A 23,071-nucleotide genomic window follows, 5' to 3' on the forward strand; every position below is an offset into this window, starting at 1 on the left:
GGAACGTCACATGCCATTTTTGAACATATAACTCATGAAGAATTTGAACACACCGAGAGGATTACCGAAAGTATATGAGTTTAAAATAATACTATAATCTAACATTGTCCATTTATACGATACTCCCATTAACATGCACTTGCGTTCACACAAACACTTGCAGAATTCCGGCAGTATACATGGATGTGCCATATACAGCTATATGGTCACCTAGAGTACACTCAATTGAACCACTATTGCTAAGAAACGTTCTGCTATACTTTAGATACTTATTTACCTAATAACTTTTTGTGCCGTGATCTCTCAACAGATGGAAAGTTTGCCTCGCCTATAAGACTCATATTTTTTTATATATTGATAAATGGACTACAGCTAAATGTTGGACCTAAGCCCCAGAAACATGGAATTATCACATGGGCAAAGTTATAAGCGGGATTCTGACGCGGGCCGTGAGACAACAACCGCCAAGCTGTATACACTAGGATCGCGCCGGAAAAAAAACGTTAACTATTAACTAAATGACATAGCCATACTACTACCATATATAAATATATGTATATATATATATATAATGCATATATATATATATATGCATACATAGTAACTCATTTTTAACATGGCTTAATTTAGTTATTCCATTACTCCATAATATTGCATATTTCAACAATAGCAAACGCAGATTATCCATAAAATGTAGATAATTATTAAATGATCAGCATATTTAGTGACAACTCCGGAACAGAAACAAGATCATTAGATGATATGTACGAAAAAGGTTAGTTGTAAGTGGCCTGTCATTTTAAACCATCAATCTAAATAATTTACAGTTTCACAGTTGTTACGCTATGAAGATCAATCCAATATAAAGCCAATTAATGCTGCTAATGAAGTTTCTCTATCACCTTTCGCAGTTAACAAGATTAAATTATTGAATATGTAATCCATGAGAATGAGCCTAATGTAGGCCTAACTCTTAAGTACTAGACAATTTAATAGGGTCCGCCTATTAAATTGTCGTCACGTATTTTATGTTATTTTTACAGTGCAAGATCGTTTGTTGTAAAATACAAATTCAATAAAAATTTAAAACCTGCCTGAATAACCAATACCAAAGCTTTATTTAATCTACACGTAAACGTAGTGTATTTACTCGACAGTAATTACTTGACCTGAGAGACCTCGCAGAGGCCAGCCTCATTGCTACAGACGATCGTGTTGTCACAGCAAACTCCCCCTCCCCCCTCCAGCGAACCTGGCCAATAATTACTTAAACCATCTTAATGGAATCTATTCTTTAATTGAAAAAGGTTGGATATTTTGTTAAGTACTGTTATAGGGTAATCATTTTTTTTTTAAATCTAGCTTGATTAACAGGATTCTTTGGTTGGATAGAATGGTTAAATAGAACAATGTTAATTGGTGAATATGTAGACAAAATGTGTCCATTTGTTAAATTTTGAATTAAAAAATGGGTATTAACTAAAATTGCTTCATAGGTACACATAATTAGTGTTCTTTATGGCGAATTTCTCGATAACGTATTTTTATTATTATAAAAAAAAAACTATGTATTAGATTAGTAAAGAGTAATTAATAAGTGGGTAGGTTCAAAAGTTATAACAAAAACTTTAACAAAAGAATAATTCGGGAGTTTGTTAAGGAATTACTAACACTAGGTACAGAAGAAAATTGTAAGAGGGTTAGCAAAAAAGGACCATTTAAAATTGTTTTAAAGACACAACACCAATATAATATCAACAACAACAGTATTTCTAAACTCAATGCCTATGTGGCTTTGACCATTTAAAATTGTTTTCAAGACACAAACCCAATCTAAGATCAACAACAACAGTGTTTCTAAGCTCAATGCCTATGTATTATGTTGTTTGGACAGTCTGTAGCGTGTAGGGAACACGACAGGTTCTACGTATTACATTGACGGTTTGAGTAATGTTTTGTGGATCTTGAAGATTTGTTATTCTTTTATTATTACATGTGTATACTTCTTCATTTTGTTCATCTTTTACTATACACTGGCTTTTTATATGATCTTTCATCTGATCCAAAGTTAGCGCTTCGTGAGGTAAAACAGCATTGTGAACATTTGCTAATGGTAAGTTTTTACATTCAAAAGTGGTAGTCTTTATATTATTATGTTTATATTCATCGGTTATTACAGGAACTTGTTTAACAACTACCACATCTTCAGGATTTACTCCACCTTTTACATTAGTTATCTTTTTGTTCTCAGCATTCCAATCTCCATTCTTTTGTAACATGATTTGACTTATAGTGGCAGCATCTGCTCGTTTTAATCCTTCTTTAACTTTATGTTATATTTTACCATTGCAATCAATGTGTTCATTATCGTGAATAATACAATTATCTTTAACATATTTGAGGTTAACTCCATCTGCATCTTCTTTAGGGTATCCTATATCATTTATAACAAAGTTATAATAAGAGAATCTATGTTCTTTTTTTTAGGGATTATAGAATGTAAATATCCTTTATTGACTGAATCTTGACTATCGACAGGATCAGCTAAGTTTGTATCTCTTCTGTTTTTAACATCGTAAACTTCATTATTAACTTGTTAAGTATTTGACAGCTTTGAAAGTAAATAATCTTTGGTGACGGAATCAGAGTTTTCTATTGGTTCACCAACATTTGTGATTCTATAAGACTTGGCATTATAAAAATTGTTTTTAAGTTGTAAGCTCAATAATGTTTCACTTTTTAAAGTTTTCAAATTTATTGCATCATTATCATCTTCTGAATCTTTTACAAACTTCAATCGTTTGCTGCTTATGTTATAATCTCCTTCAGCTGTTAATGGTAAACTATATCTTATACCATTGGATTTTGGCTATTCTCCAAAATTGGAATACCTTCCAAACTTGTCCACGCTCATGATTCAACTAAGTTCCCTCTATTCTTGTCCTCCTTTTATATGCGATGATTAAGCAATAATTCTTCGATTTCGTAGTTCATCGATTAAAGCTACCCATCCATTGTCCAATCCGGTATGACCGGCTTCCATGGCTTCATGTAATAATCTCATTCGATCAACCAGCTTATTGTCATCATTATAATACATTATGTTGGTATTGTATAGGCTTTTTAATAATCCTTTCCCTGAAGATGTAGGTTCGTTGGTTCTTGGTATTTTGTGTAAAACATTTAATTCAGCTGTAGATATAGCTCTTTTTTTAAGTTGAGATTTTTTAACTATTTGAAGATTAGTAGATCCTTCTTCTTGACCTGCGGAAAATCCTTCCTTTTCTCTTGGATCTTCAGTTTCTTCTGTTTCTTCATTTTTTTCGCTCTCACCACTTTCTTCAGTTGATTGAAATTGTTTGTATTGTTCATAATCTCTTGATTCTTTTTCATACTTAGAAATCGGTAGAATAGGATCTCCTTCGAAAGGTTTTTCAATATTCTTAACTAATCTGTTTAATGGATCAGTAACGGGTTTAAATGTTGATTCTATAAACTTTTCTCTTTCGCTTATACCTAACTTCAGAGCTCTGTTTTTATGTCTAATAGAATCACTAAGTGATTTTATTTCTTTTAATAGCTTTTCTTGACTTGCCATGTTTACAGTACGAAGTGTTGATTTGAAATAATGATATTTAGTGTAGCATAACGTATTTATCAAACCCTATTCTATATCGTCCGTCTTTTATGGCTTGTTTTTTCATAATGACCAAAAATCCATACTTTTCTGCCCATGCTTTTCCACAAATTTGTTTAAACTTGTCAAATGTCATATCAGCATTTACATGATCGTTATTTACGTGTTTCAGGTTGGTTTCAACTTGGTTGAACAAAATTATAACATTTGCATTATCTCTTATAAACTGCTTTGGAATTTTACTGTATGTTTGTCCTATATATATGCTGTCAATATTATTATGTCTTCCCATGGCGAAATAGTTCCTAATAGTATCATGATTTTCACATGAAACGTCATCGAATAGAAATACTGAATATGGTTTAGCTTGGTTTGGTTGCAAAACTTTATCACTGGCGTTAAATTTATAAAAGTTAACACCTGACACCTTCGATACGATTTTTTCCAACAATTGATACTTTGGCTGATGTAGTGACTTTGAAAACAATTATAAGTTATTAAACCTCAATCCTTTAGGATTTGTAATCAAATTAAATACGACATTAGTTTTTCCACAGTTTGAAGGACCACTTATAATACATCCGACTACATCCACTACAATGTAAACATTTAACGTTCATTTGTCCGAGATTTGACTATCACAACGGTGGTACTACCACTACCCAAAATCCCCATCAAATGTTCAATTGAGAGGTTGATGCAAGCGGTCATGTTCGTGTTCCCTCCAGCCACTCACAGTTCTTCGTCCAGAAAGTTAACCAAACAACAGAAAACACTATAAAGGAATTGGAATTTTGATTCACATTGTAAATTACATGATAATATGGTAATGTAACGGATAACTGCCCTGTGAATAATCACTTTTAAACATTCACTTCATCACATTGAACTGTAACTACATGATAATCAGTAAAATACGATGTAAGGTAAATCAATTTAACCATAGACAAAAAGAATAACTTTATCACTGGCGTTAAATTTATAAAAGTTAACACCTGACACCTTCGATATGATTTTTTCCAACAATTAATACTTTGGCTGATGTAGTGACTTTGAAAAAATGTATAAGTTATTAAACCTCAGTCCTTTAGGATTTGTAATCAAATTAAATACGACATTAGTTTTTCCACAGTTTGAAGGACCACTTATAATACATCTGACTGTGTTTGGAAGTAAACTACCATGTTTGCCAGTGTTGATTGTGTCGTTATCAACAGTGTAATCATCAATATTACTAATGTGGAATTGATCTTTATGATGAACAATCTCCATCTTATTCAAAATCCAATGATACAATGAGCTGTTCCCGTTAAATTAGGTCTTTTATAGGTATCCAAGAATCTTCTGTTTTGTTCAAACCTAGCCATCGTACTTTAACTTGGTCTTTTTTCCTTTGTAACACTTTTTCAACAAGATATACATCACCTACTATAGACTTCAATAGTTCATGTCCGTAGAACGCACCTAGTAACCTTTTTGGTTTTTGGCTAAAATCTCGACAACCGTTGGTGGATAATAAAATTGGTTGTATACCAAATGAAAAATCATTTAACTTACAACAAAATGACAGCTACACTCTTATTTTATTTCCAATGTTTACCGAGTTGTAGAACTTTAGAGTATGGAGTATTTTCTCAAACTGTCAGGGTGCGAACAACGGTGCAAACTAAAGTAAGTTATAAGTTAGACAGATTGAGAAAAAATTCCATATTTTGGCACCCTATAGCTCGGTAACCTTTAGGAATAATATAACTTAAAAGTGTAAATTTAATTTTTCTTGGAAATTTCAAAATCTTACATTTGGTAGCCTATGAAAGATTTTGTCACTTTTAGCTAACTTATGACAGATGGTTCTTGAGATTTAAGCCAAAAACACATAACTAACATAATGTAACATAATGTACCCTGTTTCGCTAATTGCCACTAGAGCTCACCTTATATTTATGGGGACTTTTAGCCGAAAAAAATGTATCTGATCAGACATGGCCGAAGACAACCTGAAAACAACACTGTATGTTGGAAACCTCAGTGCTTCAGTTACAGAGGAACAGTTACATTTTTGTTTTTCTTTCCGCAGTTATATAAAATCAATGGTTATTTATAAAAGATCAAGTCTATTTGCATTTATAGACTATTATGATCATGAAACGGCAGCTTCAACTCTGGCTGCGTTGAATGGAACAATACTGCAAGGGAGAAAAATGAAGGTGGAGTGGGCCAGTGACAATGCCCGTCGAAAAGACTATGTTATATTTGTCGGAGATCTGTGCTCAACAATCGATGCTGTTAAGTTGAGAGAAGCGTTTGCTACGTTTGGTGAAATCTCGGATTGTAGAATAATAGTGGACCTTGAAACACTCAAGTCAAGGTACTATGGGTTTGTCTACTTTATTAAAAACCATTAAACCTACAACAAAATGACAGCTACACTCTTATTTTATTTCCAATGTTTACCGAGTTGTAGAACTTTAGAGTATGGAGTATTTTCTCAAACTGTCAGGGTGCGAACAACGGTGCAAACTAAAGTAAGTTATAAGTTAGACAGATTGGGGAAAATGCCATATTTTGGCACCCTATAGCTCGGTAACCTTTAGGAATAATATAACTTAAAAGTGTAAATTTAATTTTTCTTGGAAATTTCAAAATCTTACATTTGGTAGCCTATGAAAGATTTTGTCACTTTTAGCTAACTTATGACAGATGGTTCTTGAGATTTAAGCCAAAAACACATAACTAACATAATGTAACATAATGTACCCTGTTTCGCTAATTGCCACTAGAGCTCACCTTATATTTATGGGGACTTTTAGCTGAAAAAATTTATCTGATCAGACATGGCCGAAGACAACCTGAAAACAACACTGTATGTTGGAAACCTCAGTGCTTCAGTTACAGAGGAACAGTTACATTTTTGTTTTTCTTTCCGCAGTTATATAAAATCAATGGTTATTTATAAAAGATCAAGTCTATTCGCATTTATAGACTATTATGACCATGAAGGTGCAACTTCAACTCTGGCTGCGTTGAATGGAACAATACTGCTAGGGAGAAAAATGAAGGTAGAGTGGGCCAGTGAATAGCCCGTCGAAAAGACTATGTTATATTTGTCGGAGATCTGTGCTCAACAATCGATGCTGTTAAGTTGAGAGAAGCGTTTGCTACGTTTGGTGAAATCTCGGATTGTAGAATAATAGTGGACCTTGGAACACTCAAGTCAAGGTACTATGGGTTTGTCTACTTTATTGAAAAAGCAGATGCTCAAAAAGCTATTACTGAAATGAACAGCCAGTGTTTAGGAAGTATTATGCTTTATTCTTTTTAATACTAGTTTAGCATTTTTAAACTTTCCAAGAAGAAATACAACTGTAAAAGGAATAAATGATTTGTATCAAGCAGATTTGATTGAAATACGGATATATAGTAAAATAAATCAAGGACATCATTTTATACTTACAGTGATTAACTGTTTTAAGGGTTTTTCAGAGTTAATGAAAAATACAACATAAACCACTTCTCAACCAAATCTGGAAGAAAAGCGGCCATGGTTGAAAGATTTAATAGAACGTTAAAAGGAGCAATGTATAAAATGTTTTCAAACAGAGGAACCTACTTATGGATTGATATTTTACCAAAGTTAATAAGTGATTACAACAGGTTTCACAGAACGATTTGGATGATGCCAAATGAAGTAAACAGTAAAAGTGCTAAACTAGTATTACAAAGAATAAAGCACAATACTTCCTAAACACTGGCCGTTCATTTCAGTAATAGCTTTTTGAGCATCTGCTTTTTCAATAAACTAAACAAACCCATAGTACCTTGACTTGAGTGTTTCAAGGTCCACTATTATTCTACAATCCGAGCTTTTACCAAACGTAGCAAACGCTTCTCTCAACTTAACAGCATCAATTGTTGAGCACAGATCTCCGACAAATATAACATAGTCTTTTCGACGGGCATTGTCACTGGCCCACTCCACCTTCATTTTTCTCCCTAGCAGTATTGTTCCATTCAACGCAGCCAGAGTTGAAGCTGCCCCTTCATGGTCATAATAGTCTATAAATGCAAATAGACTAGATCTTTTATAAATAACCATTGATTTTATATAACTGCGGAAAGAAAAACAAAAATGTAACTGTTCCACTGTAACTGAAGCACTGAGGTTTCCAACATACAGTGTTGTTTTCAGGTTGTCTTCGGCCATGTCTGATCAGATAAAATGTTTTCGGCTAAAAGTCCCCATACATATAAGGTAAGCTCTAGTGGCAATTAGCGAAACAGGGTACATTATGTTACATTATGTTAGTTATGTGTTTTTGGCTAAAATCTCAAGAACCGTTTGTCATAAGTTAGCTAAAAGTGACAAAATCTTTCATAGGCTACCAAATGAAAGATTTTGAAATTTCCAAGAAAAATTAAATTTACACTTTTAAGTTGTACGTTGGCTAGGTTTTAACAAAACAGAAGATTCTTTGATTTATTTGCTTTTAATTAGGTAAAAGACCTAATTTAACGGGAACAGCTCATTGTACCATTGGATTTTGAATAAGATGATTTGTTCTTCATAAAGATCAATTCAACATTAGTAATATTGATGATTACACTGTTGATAACGACACAATCAACACTGGCAAACATGGTAGTTTACTTCCAAACACAGTCAGATGTATTATAAGTGGTCCTTCAAACTGTGGAAAAACTAATGTCGTATTTAATTTGATTACAAATCCTAAAGGACTGAGGTTTAATAACTTATACATTTTTTCAAAGTCACTACATCAGCCAAAGTATCAATTGTTGGAGAAAATCATATCGAAGGTGTCAGGTGTTAACTTTTATAAATTTAACGCCAGTGATAAAGTTATTCTTTTTGTCTACGGTTAAATTGATTTACCTTACATCGTATTTTACTGATTATCATGTAGTTACAGTTCAATGTGATGAAGTGAATGTTTAAAAGTGATTATTCACAGGGCAGTTATCCGTTACATTACCATATTATCATGTAATTTACAATTTGAATCTAAATTCCAATTCCTTTATAGTGTTTTCTGTTGTTTGGTTAACTTTCTGGACGAAGAACTGTGAGTGGCTGGAGGGAACACGAACATGACCGCTTGCATCAACCTCTCAATTGAACATTTGATGGGGATTTTGGGTAGGGGTACTACCACCGTTGTGATAGTCAAATCGCGGACAAATGAACGTTAAATGTTTACATTGTAGTGGCTTACATATTTTTAAGCAAGAAAAAACTGGCCGAGACAGTTACGTTTGTAGGCTACTCTTTTTTGCCATGAATGAAAGGTTCGTTTACCTCATTTTTGCAGTTTTGTCTGTACATTGTTTAGAATTCTATATTTTTTAATTATTTTTACCTTTTATACATTAATAAGCCGAAACAAGTCTTATCTCAATTTCTGTCTGTCTGTCACAGAAAAAACTCTAATTTTATTTATATAGATTATTATGGCTTAAAAGACTGAGTGCAATCACAAGTAAGGTGCAGAGGAAACATGCATATGGGACAATTATGCCCTTTCAGCTCTTAGTATAGGTATCGGAAGTTAACTATGATATGTTTAATTGATGTCAGTGTAAGTTAGTGAATTTGTATTATTATTTAGCTTTACTCTGTCATAGGATTATTTTTTATCAATACTGACCTCAAAAATAGGTAGGGATTTACATGGTATATACACTACTAAGTCAGTATATCTTTAAAATGTAAATCATATACCGGTGCTTGTACGAGTCCGTGAAAATTACGCACTGTGATAAGTAACCAAATGAGTTATCGCCATTTGTCTGGATTAAAATAAAGATAACCTTAAAAATATTACTAATAACATTACTTTTGTTATGCATATTTTGGGCAATGTGTTAATAGTTATGATTTAAGATTATTTTGTTATTTTTTTATTTGTCGGGGAGAAATTTACCCTACACTCCATGGATCTGCCACTGGTTATCAACCTCTTGGTAGGATGAATGGCCAGGGGAGTCCAGCAAGGAGAGAGTGCAGCAGAGTCAGGTTTCGAATCTAGTCTCAGTCAGGTCTTGTAATCAACTATAGAGGAATTCACCTGTCCGTGGTAGTGGTGGGCGTTATATAACGTAATAGGATAAATAACACTAAGTTATTACTGATTATTTACCTATTACTTTGGTAAAAGGTTACCGTGAATACCCTATTATTTTTGTAACATTTTATGAACCGTTAGAACGAGCTAGTGAAATAACGCTGACCATATAATCCTAATAATTAATAGCAAGCGCTTTGTTTAGGCAATCGTTTCAGGGAATCATATTATTTTGCAACCTAGCCTGAAGTGGTGGTTCGAACAAGTGAAATAACGCTGACCATGTAATCCTATTAATTAACAGTAACGATGTGGCGACCAATAAACGTAATGGACGGGGAAATAATAGGTGACAAAAATAAAACATGTTATTTCACCTATTACCAAAAATTAAGGAACGTTCCTGACTATTACTGAAAAGTAACGGTATTTCCCATTTCTAGTCTGTGTATCAGAGGCTTGGTGGACAGCTCAGATTCAAGTTCACAGAATAGTGGATCTTTGTACACCTCTAATCAGGCATTTCGTTACATTTGCATATTGTTACTGATTGTGTACATTGACACCTTGTTTAGAAATTATATAAGTTTTTAATTTCATAAGGCTAAACGGGAAATGATATGACCAAAGCCATTTAGCAGACCACTTCATAGTCATAACATACAAATGGAATGTGCGTGTTGGCTTGTATGTTCAATTGATGACTACTTGGTCCACAATCCACATCTGGCAACCAATAATACAGAAAGTAAACGTCTCACAACAATTGAAACATATATTTACACTTTTACTGATAAAACCAAAACGGCAATACATTATTGTAAGAATAATAATTATATTGAACAAAATAACAATGAATTTAATTGAATTTAGGCAATACATTATATTGACATAATCCAAAAGAAACCAGTTTGCTTCATTCAACTAGTTGAAGTCATAATCTCTTAGAAAAATTGTGTCATAAGAGCGTTAAGATATTAACACACATTGTGGTTTAAAGTGTTATGCACCTCTGTTTATGTTGTGTCGTAAGCTAACCTGTTGTGGAAGGAGTTTAAAAAATTAAATTTACAAGTAAGCCTACCTAAACGGACAAAAGAATATACATGATTATGATTAATAATTCGAATAAAAAAAAACAATGGTTAATAAAGTAGTGATTGCCGTAGTTTGGCTTTTTTCAGTTCTGTCAGGTATACCTGCTATAAAATGTGATAGGATGTGAATGAATAGTAAAATTATTACGTGTTATTACTCTCTGTAAGTTATATAGATTTTTTTCAAAACTGTCCTTGCGAGAACTTGTTTATTATTAAACTTAGAAACAAAATATTCCAATTCATAAGGGCTGTTAATAGATTCTTACTGATCAAAATAATAATGTTACAATACCTGCAGACTGCCTATAGTGGTCCTTTAATATCCAACAGGATTACGCGTTTCGGTATATCGTTATACCCTCATCAGATCCTATATACAAAACTTAAAGTTTTTTCGACTCGTCACAGTTTTAAAACACAGTTACAAAACATTAATCACGAAATTAGTATATTACGTTACTAGTCCTGAAAATAAGTGTTTACCGGACGAGTGTGGTCGTTCCCGTGCGAGACGAAGTCGAGTACGGGATTACCATACGAGTCCGGTACACACATTTTGGACGAGTTACGTACGATAGTTTACGCCATACTACTAAATCTGTACAAATCCTAATATATTTTCACCGACATGCCACAGAACATGGACTAAAAATCACTAGTCATAACCTCTAAGAGAGGTTATGTTTTTGTTTATAACCATTCATTGCTACCTAAATATAGTACCTATAATCAGCTGATTGGTGTCCGGCAAAACTCATTACAGTACAGTAGTACGCAATGAAACCCCATTTGAATAAGCTGACGGCAAACAGCTGTTTTCTGGACTAAATCCTTGCGTGGATATTCGTTAAAATAATGTAGTGTGGCGTAATAGTATATTACGTTACTAGTCCTGAAAATAAGTGTTTACCGGACGAGTGTGGTCGTTCCCGTGCGAGACGAAGTCGAGTACGGGATTACCATACGAGTCCGGTACACACATTTTGGACGAGTTACGTACGATAGTTTACGCCATACTACTAAATCTGTACAAATCCTAATATTTTTTCACCAACTAAAGGGCTAAAAATCACTAGTCATAACCTCTATAAGAGAGGTTATGTTTTTGTTTATAACAATTCATTGCCACCTAAATATAGTATAATCAGCTGATTGGTGTCCGGCAAAATTCATTACAGTACAGTAGTACGCAATGAAACACCATTTGAATAAGCTGGCGGCAAACAGCTGTTTTCTGGACTAAATCCTTTCGTGGGAAGTTCGTCAAAATAATGTAGTGTGGCGTAAAACTATTTACAGTAGGGCTACTAATTAAAAACGAGAGACAAAAGTGGACCAATGCATGCGTTTCAAGTGTAGAGTCTCGACTGGAGGTTATCTTGTCCTAGTAGTTGAACTTTGTCCCCCCGGCTTCTTTTATCATTCATTTCTGGCTCTGTCTAATCCTATTAATGTTTCAAATAATATATTGGACTGGAACAAGCTTTTATTATTTAATAAATCATAAGGGCGAATTTTCGTTGCTTTATATATTTCATAATTTTCCAGAGTTGTCATAATTTCCCAAAAATGAATTTATATGTGTATATTTTTTTAAACGTTGCGCGAAGGTAAAAATTGCGATTTTTGCTTAAGGTGAAAATGTATGTTCCATTTGATAGTTCTAAATTCAAATTCCTGCAACACACCTGTCAGACTGCAGTGTAGTGTGTCTCTGTCACAGGTGTATTCTGGTAACTGTTTGGAAGTGTAAATATGACCAGTGACAGTTTATGAGTCCCACCGCTGTAAACGATATTAACCTGATGGTTTATGTCGCTATCAATCATATACTGACAATGTTTCAACCGTTATGTAAGTAAAAACTCAGCTTTTTACTAAGGTTTGTTACTCTTTAAATAATTCAGGTGTAATGTCTGTTACTGTATAGAATTCGCCAACTTTCGTACCTTCTTAAAGCCCTTTTATTTTTTTATGTGAGTTAACCAATAATGAATTGGCCAATTTAAAAGTGATAATCCATGTCCCCTGAAACGATGATTAAAATAACGTTTAGAACGGCATAACGTTTTAGAAGCGATCTTCTATGCAATTGATTGATAACAAAAGTTGGTTACAAAATAACTTAAAATACTGTTTTTCCTTCTTTATATTTCCAATTCATAATGTGATTATTGTTTTTTTTTTTTTACTATTTGGTTAAAGCAATACACAGACTATTTCAAAGTCATAACCTATTGATGTAATATGAAGTTCTTGTCGTGTATTTCATGGATAAAATAATGGTTCCGTGATTTTTGGGGAAAATGTCACATTTCCACATCGAAACATTTTGTTAACTGTTTGGCAACAAAAAAATATACCGAGTTAATAAATTCCAAAATAAGAAGAGTTACCGATTTGCGTTCGAGGTTTGGGTAAATCTGATTTAGTCTAATATAACGTCTCAAGTTTAGCTTATCGGAGGATTTACATATTTCCAATTACAAATTTAAGCTCAAATAATTAATATTTGATCATGACAAAAATATAAAACTAGAACTAGGTTTTGTTCAGTTCTGGCAGATATAAAGGCAATGTTCCTCATGCATTAGACATTACTCTAAATGTTTGAGTAATTAAAGCCTAAGTTTGTTCGCCTGATGTAATATGCATTAGTTACGTAATACTTGAATTTTAACGTATGCTTGTCTATCTTTACATCAAAATTAGATACTTACTGGATACTTTTAGGGAGATTAAAGCCCATAGTTATATAACCACTTAGTTTTAAAATCCTTTATAATATTTGTAGTGTTTATGTACAACTGAAAAAAAAAATTATTTAGTATATTTATATATTATTATCGCTCTTTAAACCTTTAAGCACACTAAATCATAAATTAATTATTAGGAACTCACACCTTAAATTAACAGATTAAAACTTAGGCTTCAGGCTGAATATACAATAAATCATATATTTTGAAGAATTTTGTAAATAATAATAAAAAAGATCTTAACTTATTTTCGTATATCAGAACGAGAAACAAAGCAGTTATTGTATTAAAATCGATAAAAGTGCATTGGGTAAAAAACGTATTTGGTTCACGATGAAAATATACTTAGGCCTCCTCACAGTAATAATTTGGCGAACTATAAGTGTTACACAATCGGGTCAAAGCTATGAAGAATCAAAATATCTGTCGCTTGAGATAACAATAATCGGTAATGTACGTAGCACATTGGGCTGCATATGAATTCAAAGATTGTGGATAGCTATTGGATGTTTAGTACTCCGTTCCTCGAACAGGCATTTCAGCACATGCCAAGGTAAATGCATGTTCTGTGCAATGCACAAGGTTACTTCCACGCACACGTCTGTTGAAACGCCCCCTTTATTTAAATAAACCGCATCCTTAATTCAATGAGCGTCTTTTCAAAAAGAATGATTCACTAAAATCTTTTAGTGACTTACATCCAACATCTACTTCACAAATACCATATAAAAAATTAACACAACTCAAAACATTGAAGTTGGATTATAAAAATATGAGTAACTATTTTTAAGAGGTTCCCAGCTTTAGTATTAATTCTATTAGTTCTAAAGTGATTGTATTATTAATACACTATAGAAATTAAATAGGTCTTAAAACTACAACCAGGGTTCTCAAAAAGACGGTCAGTTCATTTAACTGCTTAAAACACAAACATTTGATAATAGTAATGATTGTAGACTTTTTATATTGGATAAAAACAAATAGAAGACATTTCGTGTAGGCCTAATTGACCTAATGTTGAATATTGATGTTGATGATTATTACAATTTAATATTATACTTAATCACCACTACATCTATATAAATAAAATTAGAGTTTTGTCTGTACATTGCTTAGAATAATGAACTTTTTGGTTATTTTTACATTTCATAGGTCAGAGAAACCGAATCAAACCTTATCTCAATTTCTGTCTGTCTGTCTGTCTGTCTGTCTGTCTGTCTATCTGTCATTCTCTTGGTAACGCTAAAATACGCACTTTATTACAACTACTCCTCAATAACTATAGCACTGTCCCGCCTGAAACTTATTTTCCAAATACTATACATATATGAGATGGTTTTAGACGTATTTCATCGAATATGAGACAGTTAGATATTTAACAGTAAACCCTTGAAAATCAAGTTTTTGTCGATTTTTGACGTGGAATTTCTGGAAGAATGTTGCTTTGTTTACAACTAATCATATGCACATGGTTTTAATTGAAATACAATCTTAATTTTGACATTGGCATACAGCTGTGATTAGAAAACGTTAGCCTATTTGAACTCAAGGTTAACCATAGCCTTATCGATTCACACAACTTAAAAACCATACGAAATGTATACTATATTATATAACTGAACACCAGTTCTGCTAATTATAACAATGGGTTTTGTACATTTCATCCATTACCGTACAAATAATTAAAATAATAATACATTAATTGGTTAGAAGTAAATTTAATTCAAATTACAGATTCAATACAAAGTATTCAATATAAAAGTTAAACATTTTAGATAACAAAATTACGATCAGCTGATTGTTATTCTTTAATATCTGTGCGCTACTAACCAGCAAACAAACTTGACCAGTTTATTATTGTTCATTACTCTTTACACCAAAATAAAAGTTATAATAGTTAATAATGTCCTAAATTATTTCACGTTTATAAATAAAAGAAAATCTACTCTTCTTTTAATTTATTTTTTTTTGAGGTAATGTTTTTAAAAAAGTTCATATTCCCATATGAATTTGCATCAATCAGATGTTTCATACTGTACAGTAGAGATATTCGTTGACATAGTGTCAAACACAAATTAAATTTGTTTACAACTAAACATATGGACAATATTTTTGTTGCTTTAGTTGAGAGGTTACAAGTTAATCTTTAATACATTATTTGTTGAAATATTTTCTATTGTTTCTAAATAAATATGTCCTGAAGAGTATGCCTCGCAAGAGAAAAAGCAATTTGGGTAGAAAAACAAATAATGCCAAGAGACAAAAATTGTGTGTATCCACGGAATCAGTTGATTATGATGATTCGGACTCTGATGATGGTGTACATAGCAATAATGAGTCGACAATTTTAAGTTCCGTTGTAGTTGAAGATTATGCACGACCTTCAACCAGTCGAGAGCGTGTCGCCCTATTTAGGTCTCAGCAGAATGAAAAAGAACGTGAAAGCAGGCGAGACACTGAACGTTTAAGATTTAGCCAAAGAATACAAAATGAGACGGAAGAGGAGCGAGAAGCTCGACGGAACAGGGACCGAATACGGCACGTCCAGAGAAAAGAAAATGAGACAGAAGAGGAGCGAGATGCACGTCGGTGCAGCAACCGAATACAGCAAGTTCAGAAGAGGGGAAACGAGACAGAGGTTGAGCGAGAAGCACGTCGGAACAGTGACCGAATACTACACGTTCGGGGGAGGGAAAACGAAACAGAGGAGGAGCAAGAAGCACGTCGGGAGAGTGACCGAATACTACATGTTCAGAGGAGGGAAAACGAGACAGATGAGAAGCGAGAAGCACGTCGGAACAGTGACCGAATAATACACGTAAGGAAGAGGGAAAATGAAACAGAGGAGGAGCAAGAAGCACGTCGGGAGAGTGACCGAAAACTACATGTTCAGAGGAGGGAAAACGAGACAGATGAGGAGCGAGAAGCACGTCGGAACAGTGACCGAATACGACACGTACGGAAGAGGGAAAACGAAACAGAGGAGGAGCAAGAAGCACGTCGGAACAATGACCGAATATTACACGTCCAGAGAAGGGAAAACGAAACAGAGGAGGAGCAAGAAGCACGTCGGGAGAGTGACCGAATACTACATGTTCAAAGGAGGGAAAACGAGACAGTGGAGGAGGGAGGAGCACGTCGAAACAGTGACCGAATCCTACACGTTCGCAGGAGGGAAAATGAAACAAGAGAAGAGAGAGAAAGTAGGCAAGAACGAGATAGAGTTCGGCAAAACCAACGTAGGAATAATGAAACTCCTGAAGAGCGGGAAGCTAGACATATAATCGACAATGATAGGTACCGTCGCACTGTTGAAGAGCAAACTCTACTTTTGCATGACGAGGCGACCCGAGTGGAGGAACTTCGAGCAAGCCAGGACATTGCTGACAGAAATGCCCGTGTTGCCGCTGATTCTGAAAGACATAGGGTGAACAGAGTCGTTGAGAGCGACGCAGAAAGACAAACTAGGATCGCGCGGGAAAGAACTCGGCATGTCGAAAGAAATTTAACAGAATGGCGAGACACACACAACAGTGGATTCCAATATGATCCTTTTACACGTTACAGTGAAGCTGCCAATATTGGAGATTTTGATAAAGTTTGTAGGTTTTGTCACGCTTTGAGTTGGTCAAAGGAACCACGTGGAATATGTTGTGCTTCTGGTAAAGTGTCCATACCGTCTATTTTGGAAGCACCTGAGCCGCTACGTACATGGATATCGGACGAATCACCTCAATCGCGAAATTTTCTTAGACATATCAGGGCCTACAATAGTGCGTTCCAAATGACTTCTTTTGGAGGTAATGAAATCCGTGAAGGACCATATATGCCTACATTTAAGGTTCAAGGACAAGTGTACCATTTGATCGGCTCTCTTTTGCCACCCCCTGGACTTCCGCCGTCTTACCTTCAGATTTACTTTGTTGGGGATGACCAAGTCCAGCTTCAAAGAAGGCAAAGTTTATTTCAAGACCTTGATCATGACATGTTGGCCGCTTTGCAAAACATGCTTCAGAATAATAACGCCTACTTGCTCAGCTTCAAAACTACTTTAGAAACATTTCCTGTAGATTCACCTGATTTCAAAATTGTTATTAGAGCCGACAGACGCCCTGCAGGGGACCACCCAGGTAGATACAATGAACCAACAGTCAATGAGGTTGCTATTTTGATGATTGGGGATCCAAGTGACCATCGAGACATCATTTTAAATTCAAGAGAACAGGGTTTGAAACGAATATATGAAACCCACCGATCTTATGATGCCCTACAATATCCCCTTATGTTTTGTAGAGGCGAAGATGGATATAGTTTCAATTTATATCATGTAAACCCGGTTACTAAACAACCAACCACAAAGAAAACTAGCTCACGAGAGTTTTACGCCTATCGCATTATGGTTAGAGAAGGTGAAGCAAATCACATTCATAAATTCAAACAGCTTTTGAACCAGTACTTGGTGGACATGTACGCTAAAGTTGAGAGTGAAAGGCTGCTGTATCTTCGTACGCACCAAAAGGAACTGAGAGCAGAGAATTACATACACCTTCAAGACGCTTTAAGACGAGACGACAACGTAGAAGAAATGGGGCAAAAGATAATTTTACCTGCCACCTTCACTGGAGGTCCTAGATATATGCATTCTCGCACACAGGACGCCTTTTGCTATGTTCGGAAGTTTGGTCGTCCAGAACTTTTCATAACAATGACAACAAATCCAAAATGGATAGAAATCACGAGTGTAATTGGAGAAAGGCAGTCTGCTCACGACCGGTATGATGTGGTATCACGAGTTTTTCATTTGAAGCTTAACTGTATGATTGCTGTTCTTATGAAAGGCCAGATTTATGGCTCAGTTCGCTGCTACATGTACTCTGTTGAATGGCAGAAACGTGGTCTTCCACACGCTCATATCCTGATTTGGCTTGAAGAATCCATTCCTCCAAATAGAATAGATCAAGTCATTTCTGCAGAGCTTCCAAATCCTGAAACTGATCCTGAACTTGCAGATATAGTCAAGACTCACATGCTGCACGGACCATGCGGAGCTTTTAATGTGCGACAGCGCAAGCTTCCCTGTATGAAGGATGGTCACTGTAGCAAAAGATACCCTAGACCATTTGTCAATGAAACGGCAACAGGAGACAATGGATACCCAACATACAGAAGGCGCTCCCCAGATGATGGAGGCCATCATGTCCTAATCAGAGTAGGTAACGATGAAATCCCTATGGACAACCGATGGGTAGTACCTTACTCGCCTGTATTGTCCCGAACATTTCTAACACATGTTAACGTTGAGTACTGTAGCAGTGTAAAATCTATAAAGTACATCTGCAAGTACATAAACAAGGGCAGTGACCAGGCCACATTTGCAGTAAGTAATGACACAGACGAAATTAAAATGTACCAAAGTGGTCGGTATATATGCACATCTGAGGCGGTATGGAGAATTTTATCATTTCCTATACATGAGAGGTTTCCCGCTGTGTTGCATTTAGAGGTCCACCTTCCAAATGAGCAAAGAGTATATTTCCAGCCAGGCAATGTTCGGGAAAGAATGGACCAAAGTACAACTCTTTTGGCCTTCTTCAATCTCTGCCAGACGGACGCCTTTTCAAGAACCCTCCTCTACAACGAGTTGCCCTATTATTACACATACTCTAAACAAAGAGGTTGGTCCAGGAGGCGGAGAGGACAACCAGTACCAGGACATCCTGACGTGAGACAAGATCCGTGCATCGGTAGGGTGTACACTGTCCATCCAAGCTGCAGTGAGCGTTACCATCTCCGACTCCTCCTACACACTGTTCGAGGTCCAACATCTTTTGAGGATCTCAAGACTGTTGATGGTGTGCTCCATCCAAATTTCCAATCCGCATGCCGTGCCCTTGGTTTACTAGAGGATGATGCGTGCTGGGAGGGCACTCTTGCAGAAGCTGCTGTTTCTGACAGTCCCACCAAGTTGAGGGATCTCTTCAGTGTCTTATTAGTATTTTGCAATGTGAGCAACCCTCTTGAGCTCTGGATCAGATTCAGAGATTCCCTCTCAGAGGACTTTTTGAGATCTGCACATCAAGTCGACATTAACACCACCTTTGAAAACAATCCTATCATATATGACCAGTGCCTAGCAAGCATTCAAGAGACAATCACTCGCATGGGAGGACTTGGGCTCGAAAGCTACAACTTACCAGTACCAGCCATAGATGTCAATCAGTTAAACCATGATTATATCAGAGAGACAAGTTACGACCATCCCGAACTCATTAGGTTTATTGAACAGTGTACGCCAACTCTCAACGAGGAGCAGCGCCAAGTGTATGAGCAAGTTTTGACGAGCATAAATGGACAAAGAAACAAGATGTTTTTTCTTGATGCTCCTGGAGGTACTGGAAAGACCTACCTCATAAAGCTGATTCTCGCAAAGGTTAGATCAAACAGTAAGATTGCTCTTGCTGTGGCCTCTTCTGGCATTGCAGCAACCCTTCTGCCAGGTGGAAGAACTGCCCATTCCATGTTCAAAATCCCAATAAATGTAGAGCATATGGACATCCCGATTTGTTCTATATCGAAGAGCGCTCCCATGGCACGAGTTCTACAAGCAGCCTCCTTAATAGTCTGGGACGAGTGTACGATGTCCAATAAACTGACAATCGAGGCCCTCGACAGAACACTCAAAGATATGAGGAACAGTAATAAGATCATGGGTGGAGTGACGGTATTGTTCTCTGGTGACTTCCGCCAAACTCTGCCAGTTGTAGTGAGAGGCACAAGGGCGGATGAAATTAACGCCTCTATGAAAAGATCTACCCTATGGCCAATAATGAACAAACTGGCGTTAACAAAGAACATGCGGGCCAATATTGGAAATGAGGTGGAAGAATTCTCCAATGTTCTGTTAAAGTTGGGAGATGGAAAGCTGGGTAACGTTGATGGAACTATCGATATACCACCTTCTCTTGGTGTTATTGTTCAAACCCAAGATGAACTCATCGAGAAAGTCTATCCAGGAATTGAAGACCTCCCAAACAAGAGCAGTGCCTGGTTATGCAATAGGGCTATTCTCACTCCAAAAAATGAAGTTTCAACAAAGATAAATAAGAAAGTGATGTCCCTATTCCTAAGCGAGGACAAGACATATTTGTCGGTGAACACAGTTCTAAGAAATGATGACGCAGTGCACTACCCGGCAGAGTTTCTTGACTCGGTGACAGCACCTGGACTACCCGCCCACGAACTTAATCTTAAAATTGGTATTCCCGTTATGCTTCTAAGAAATTTAAACCCTCCTAAATTATGCAATGGGACTCGGCTTCGAATTCGAAGTCTCCAGCGAAATGTCATAGAAGCCGAAATTCTAACAGGCTGTGGTGCGGGAGAAGTGGTGTTTGTCCCCCGGATCCCCCTCATCCCAAGCAACTATCCCTTTGAGTTTAAGCGCCTGCAATTTCCCTTAAATCCATGTTTTTCCATGACGATCAACAAATCGCAAGGTCAGACACTGTCAACAGCAGGGATTGAACTAGGTGACGCGCAATGTTTTTCACACGGACAGCTGTACGTGGCGTGCAGCCGAGTGCGATCGCCAACCAACCTTTACATACATGCCCCAGGCGGTCGAACCACTAATATAGTATATGAAGAGGCATTAAGTTAGGCAACCTTTTAATTTTTTGTGTTTTTTGTTTTTCTTCACTATTTAATATTTATTTTCAATGTATGTCATTTGTTGTTTTTGAAATTTTGATATTGTAATTTCGCTGTGACAAATGTTAAGCGCTTCAACTCTGCTATCTTTGCCAACTTTGTTATTTAAAACTTTCGAATATTTTTTAAGATTTAAGTTTTTTAATGTATTTTTATGTACTAAATTATGTTAAAATAAATTAATCATTGTTATTACAAAAAGTTTGTAACCTTATTCTTGAATAAACCCGTACGAAGAACGGGTACTCACAGCTAGTTATCAATATAGTTAAAAAGTAATATTAAATCCTAATAATCTGGGACAGTCTTTGAACATTTTTAACCAGAGATATACATTTATGTAGTTGTAATGATATGTATATTATTACACTCATACATATTTTACAAATCACAAACAAAAATTTTCTTAATTAGAATGACTGAAAATTTTACTTTACGTTATTTAAAGTGTTGGAAAAGCGTATAATCATACTTAGTCGCCACTACAAATCTATATTAGTTTTTTAGGTAAAAATTTAATAAGCTGACGAAATTTTGCTTAATAGCTTAGAGAAGGAAAAAACCGCAATTTGCATGACTAAATGGGGCTAGAGAATACCGCTACATTTGACATGGTCGTTAAAGGTGTTTACCGCAGACATTGTTTACAGCAGCAGTATCAATGTTTCAATGAAAGCAATTCATGTTAAATGAAAGCAAATGACAGTTCGTCCCTGATTGAGTCACCTAGCAAAGACAGTATTTTCTCCAATGACATATGATTATTTGTAAATAAAAATATCGACGACTATACAAAGAGTTAATTGTTGAAAAAGCCTTGGGTCCGAAATCATACTATAACATTCTGTGCACACAAAGGAAGGCCAAGAAAATCCACCAACACATTATCTGAGACATTTACTTGAAACATTAACTGGGACACCACCATTTCCATCAAAGGAGGTATTTATAGTTTTATAGTTTATTCTCACGAGGAAAGGGGAAGATGTTGTAAGTTTTGTTTGCTTTTTTTGCCAATAAAGGTGTGGCCACAACCTTTAAGGTATGATAGCACAAGACCTTGTCACTCAGCCTTTGGCTACTTACGCCAAGCTTTTAGGAAAGCAGAGGTATTTACAGTCCAATGAAGATATTTCGTATCCTAAGTCAAGAGTTTCAGCAGGCAGTTTTACCGATACATTATAATTTAATTTTAATATAATCTGAATTGATTGTTCCTGAATTTTTAGTATTTTGTTCAAATTTTGAATGGAAGTTGCCCCATATAATGAAAGACCAAAGTCTTCAAATCTATTACAATCCACAGAAATCTATTCGAAATCAGGTGGATACCCAATGTATGATTACATACGGTTAAAGAAAACTGGGAACGACTTCGACATATATAATCAATAGTATTATTGTGCCTGCAGAACATACCCTTAGGGGTCATCGAGACAATGGCTGTTTACACGAGACGACTGGGTTTAGCAACGAGAGTGGTTTTAGGGCATTGCTACGTTTCAAAGTGTCTTCAGGGCACGAAAATCTAAAAATGCACTTGTCAACAAGACAATAAGACACAAAATGAACTCATTATCTGCTGTGGGGAAGAAATAACTGATACCACATTGAATTAAGTCAAAAACTCTAAGTATTAGTCCGTTATATTTGACGAGACAAAAGATATTTTTCGCACAGAACAACTTTTCTTGCACCTACGATTCTTACACAAAAATTCAATAAGAGAAGATTCCGTCGAATTTATTAATGCATATTAAAAACATTCAGCTATAATTCCTGATC

The 23,071-nt window shown here is 35.4% G+C and overlaps 2 protein-coding genes across 2 annotated transcripts; both read left to right on the top strand.

The window, feature by feature from the left end:
• The first annotated feature begins 15,782 nt into the window (after positions 1-15,782).
• On the top strand, positions 15,783-17,242 carry LOC128984159 (trichohyalin-like). The gene is made up of 2 exons (XM_054403451.1): positions 15,783-17,003; positions 17,183-17,242. The coding sequence occupies exons 1-2, from the start codon at positions 15,783-15,785 to the stop codon at positions 17,240-17,242; spliced, it is 1,281 nt and encodes a 426-aa protein (XP_054259426.1).
• A 118-nt stretch (positions 17,243-17,360) lies between these two features.
• LOC128987741 (uncharacterized) lies at positions 17,361-21,517 on the top strand. Its single transcript, XM_054408749.1, has one exon. The coding sequence runs from the start codon at positions 17,361-17,363 to the stop codon at positions 21,234-21,236; it is 3,876 nt and encodes a 1,291-aa protein (XP_054264724.1). The 3' UTR covers positions 21,237-21,517.
• The last annotated feature ends 1,554 nt before the right edge of the window (positions 21,518-23,071 follow it).

The sequence above is a fragment of the Macrosteles quadrilineatus genome, unplaced genomic scaffold, assembly GCF_028750875.1.
Source record: "Macrosteles quadrilineatus isolate MER2022 unplaced genomic scaffold, UCM_ALF_1.0 Scaffold_2__2_contigs__length_208266976, whole genome shotgun sequence".
In the NCBI taxonomy this organism is placed as follows: Eukaryota; Metazoa; Arthropoda; class Insecta; order Hemiptera; family Cicadellidae; genus Macrosteles; species Macrosteles quadrilineatus.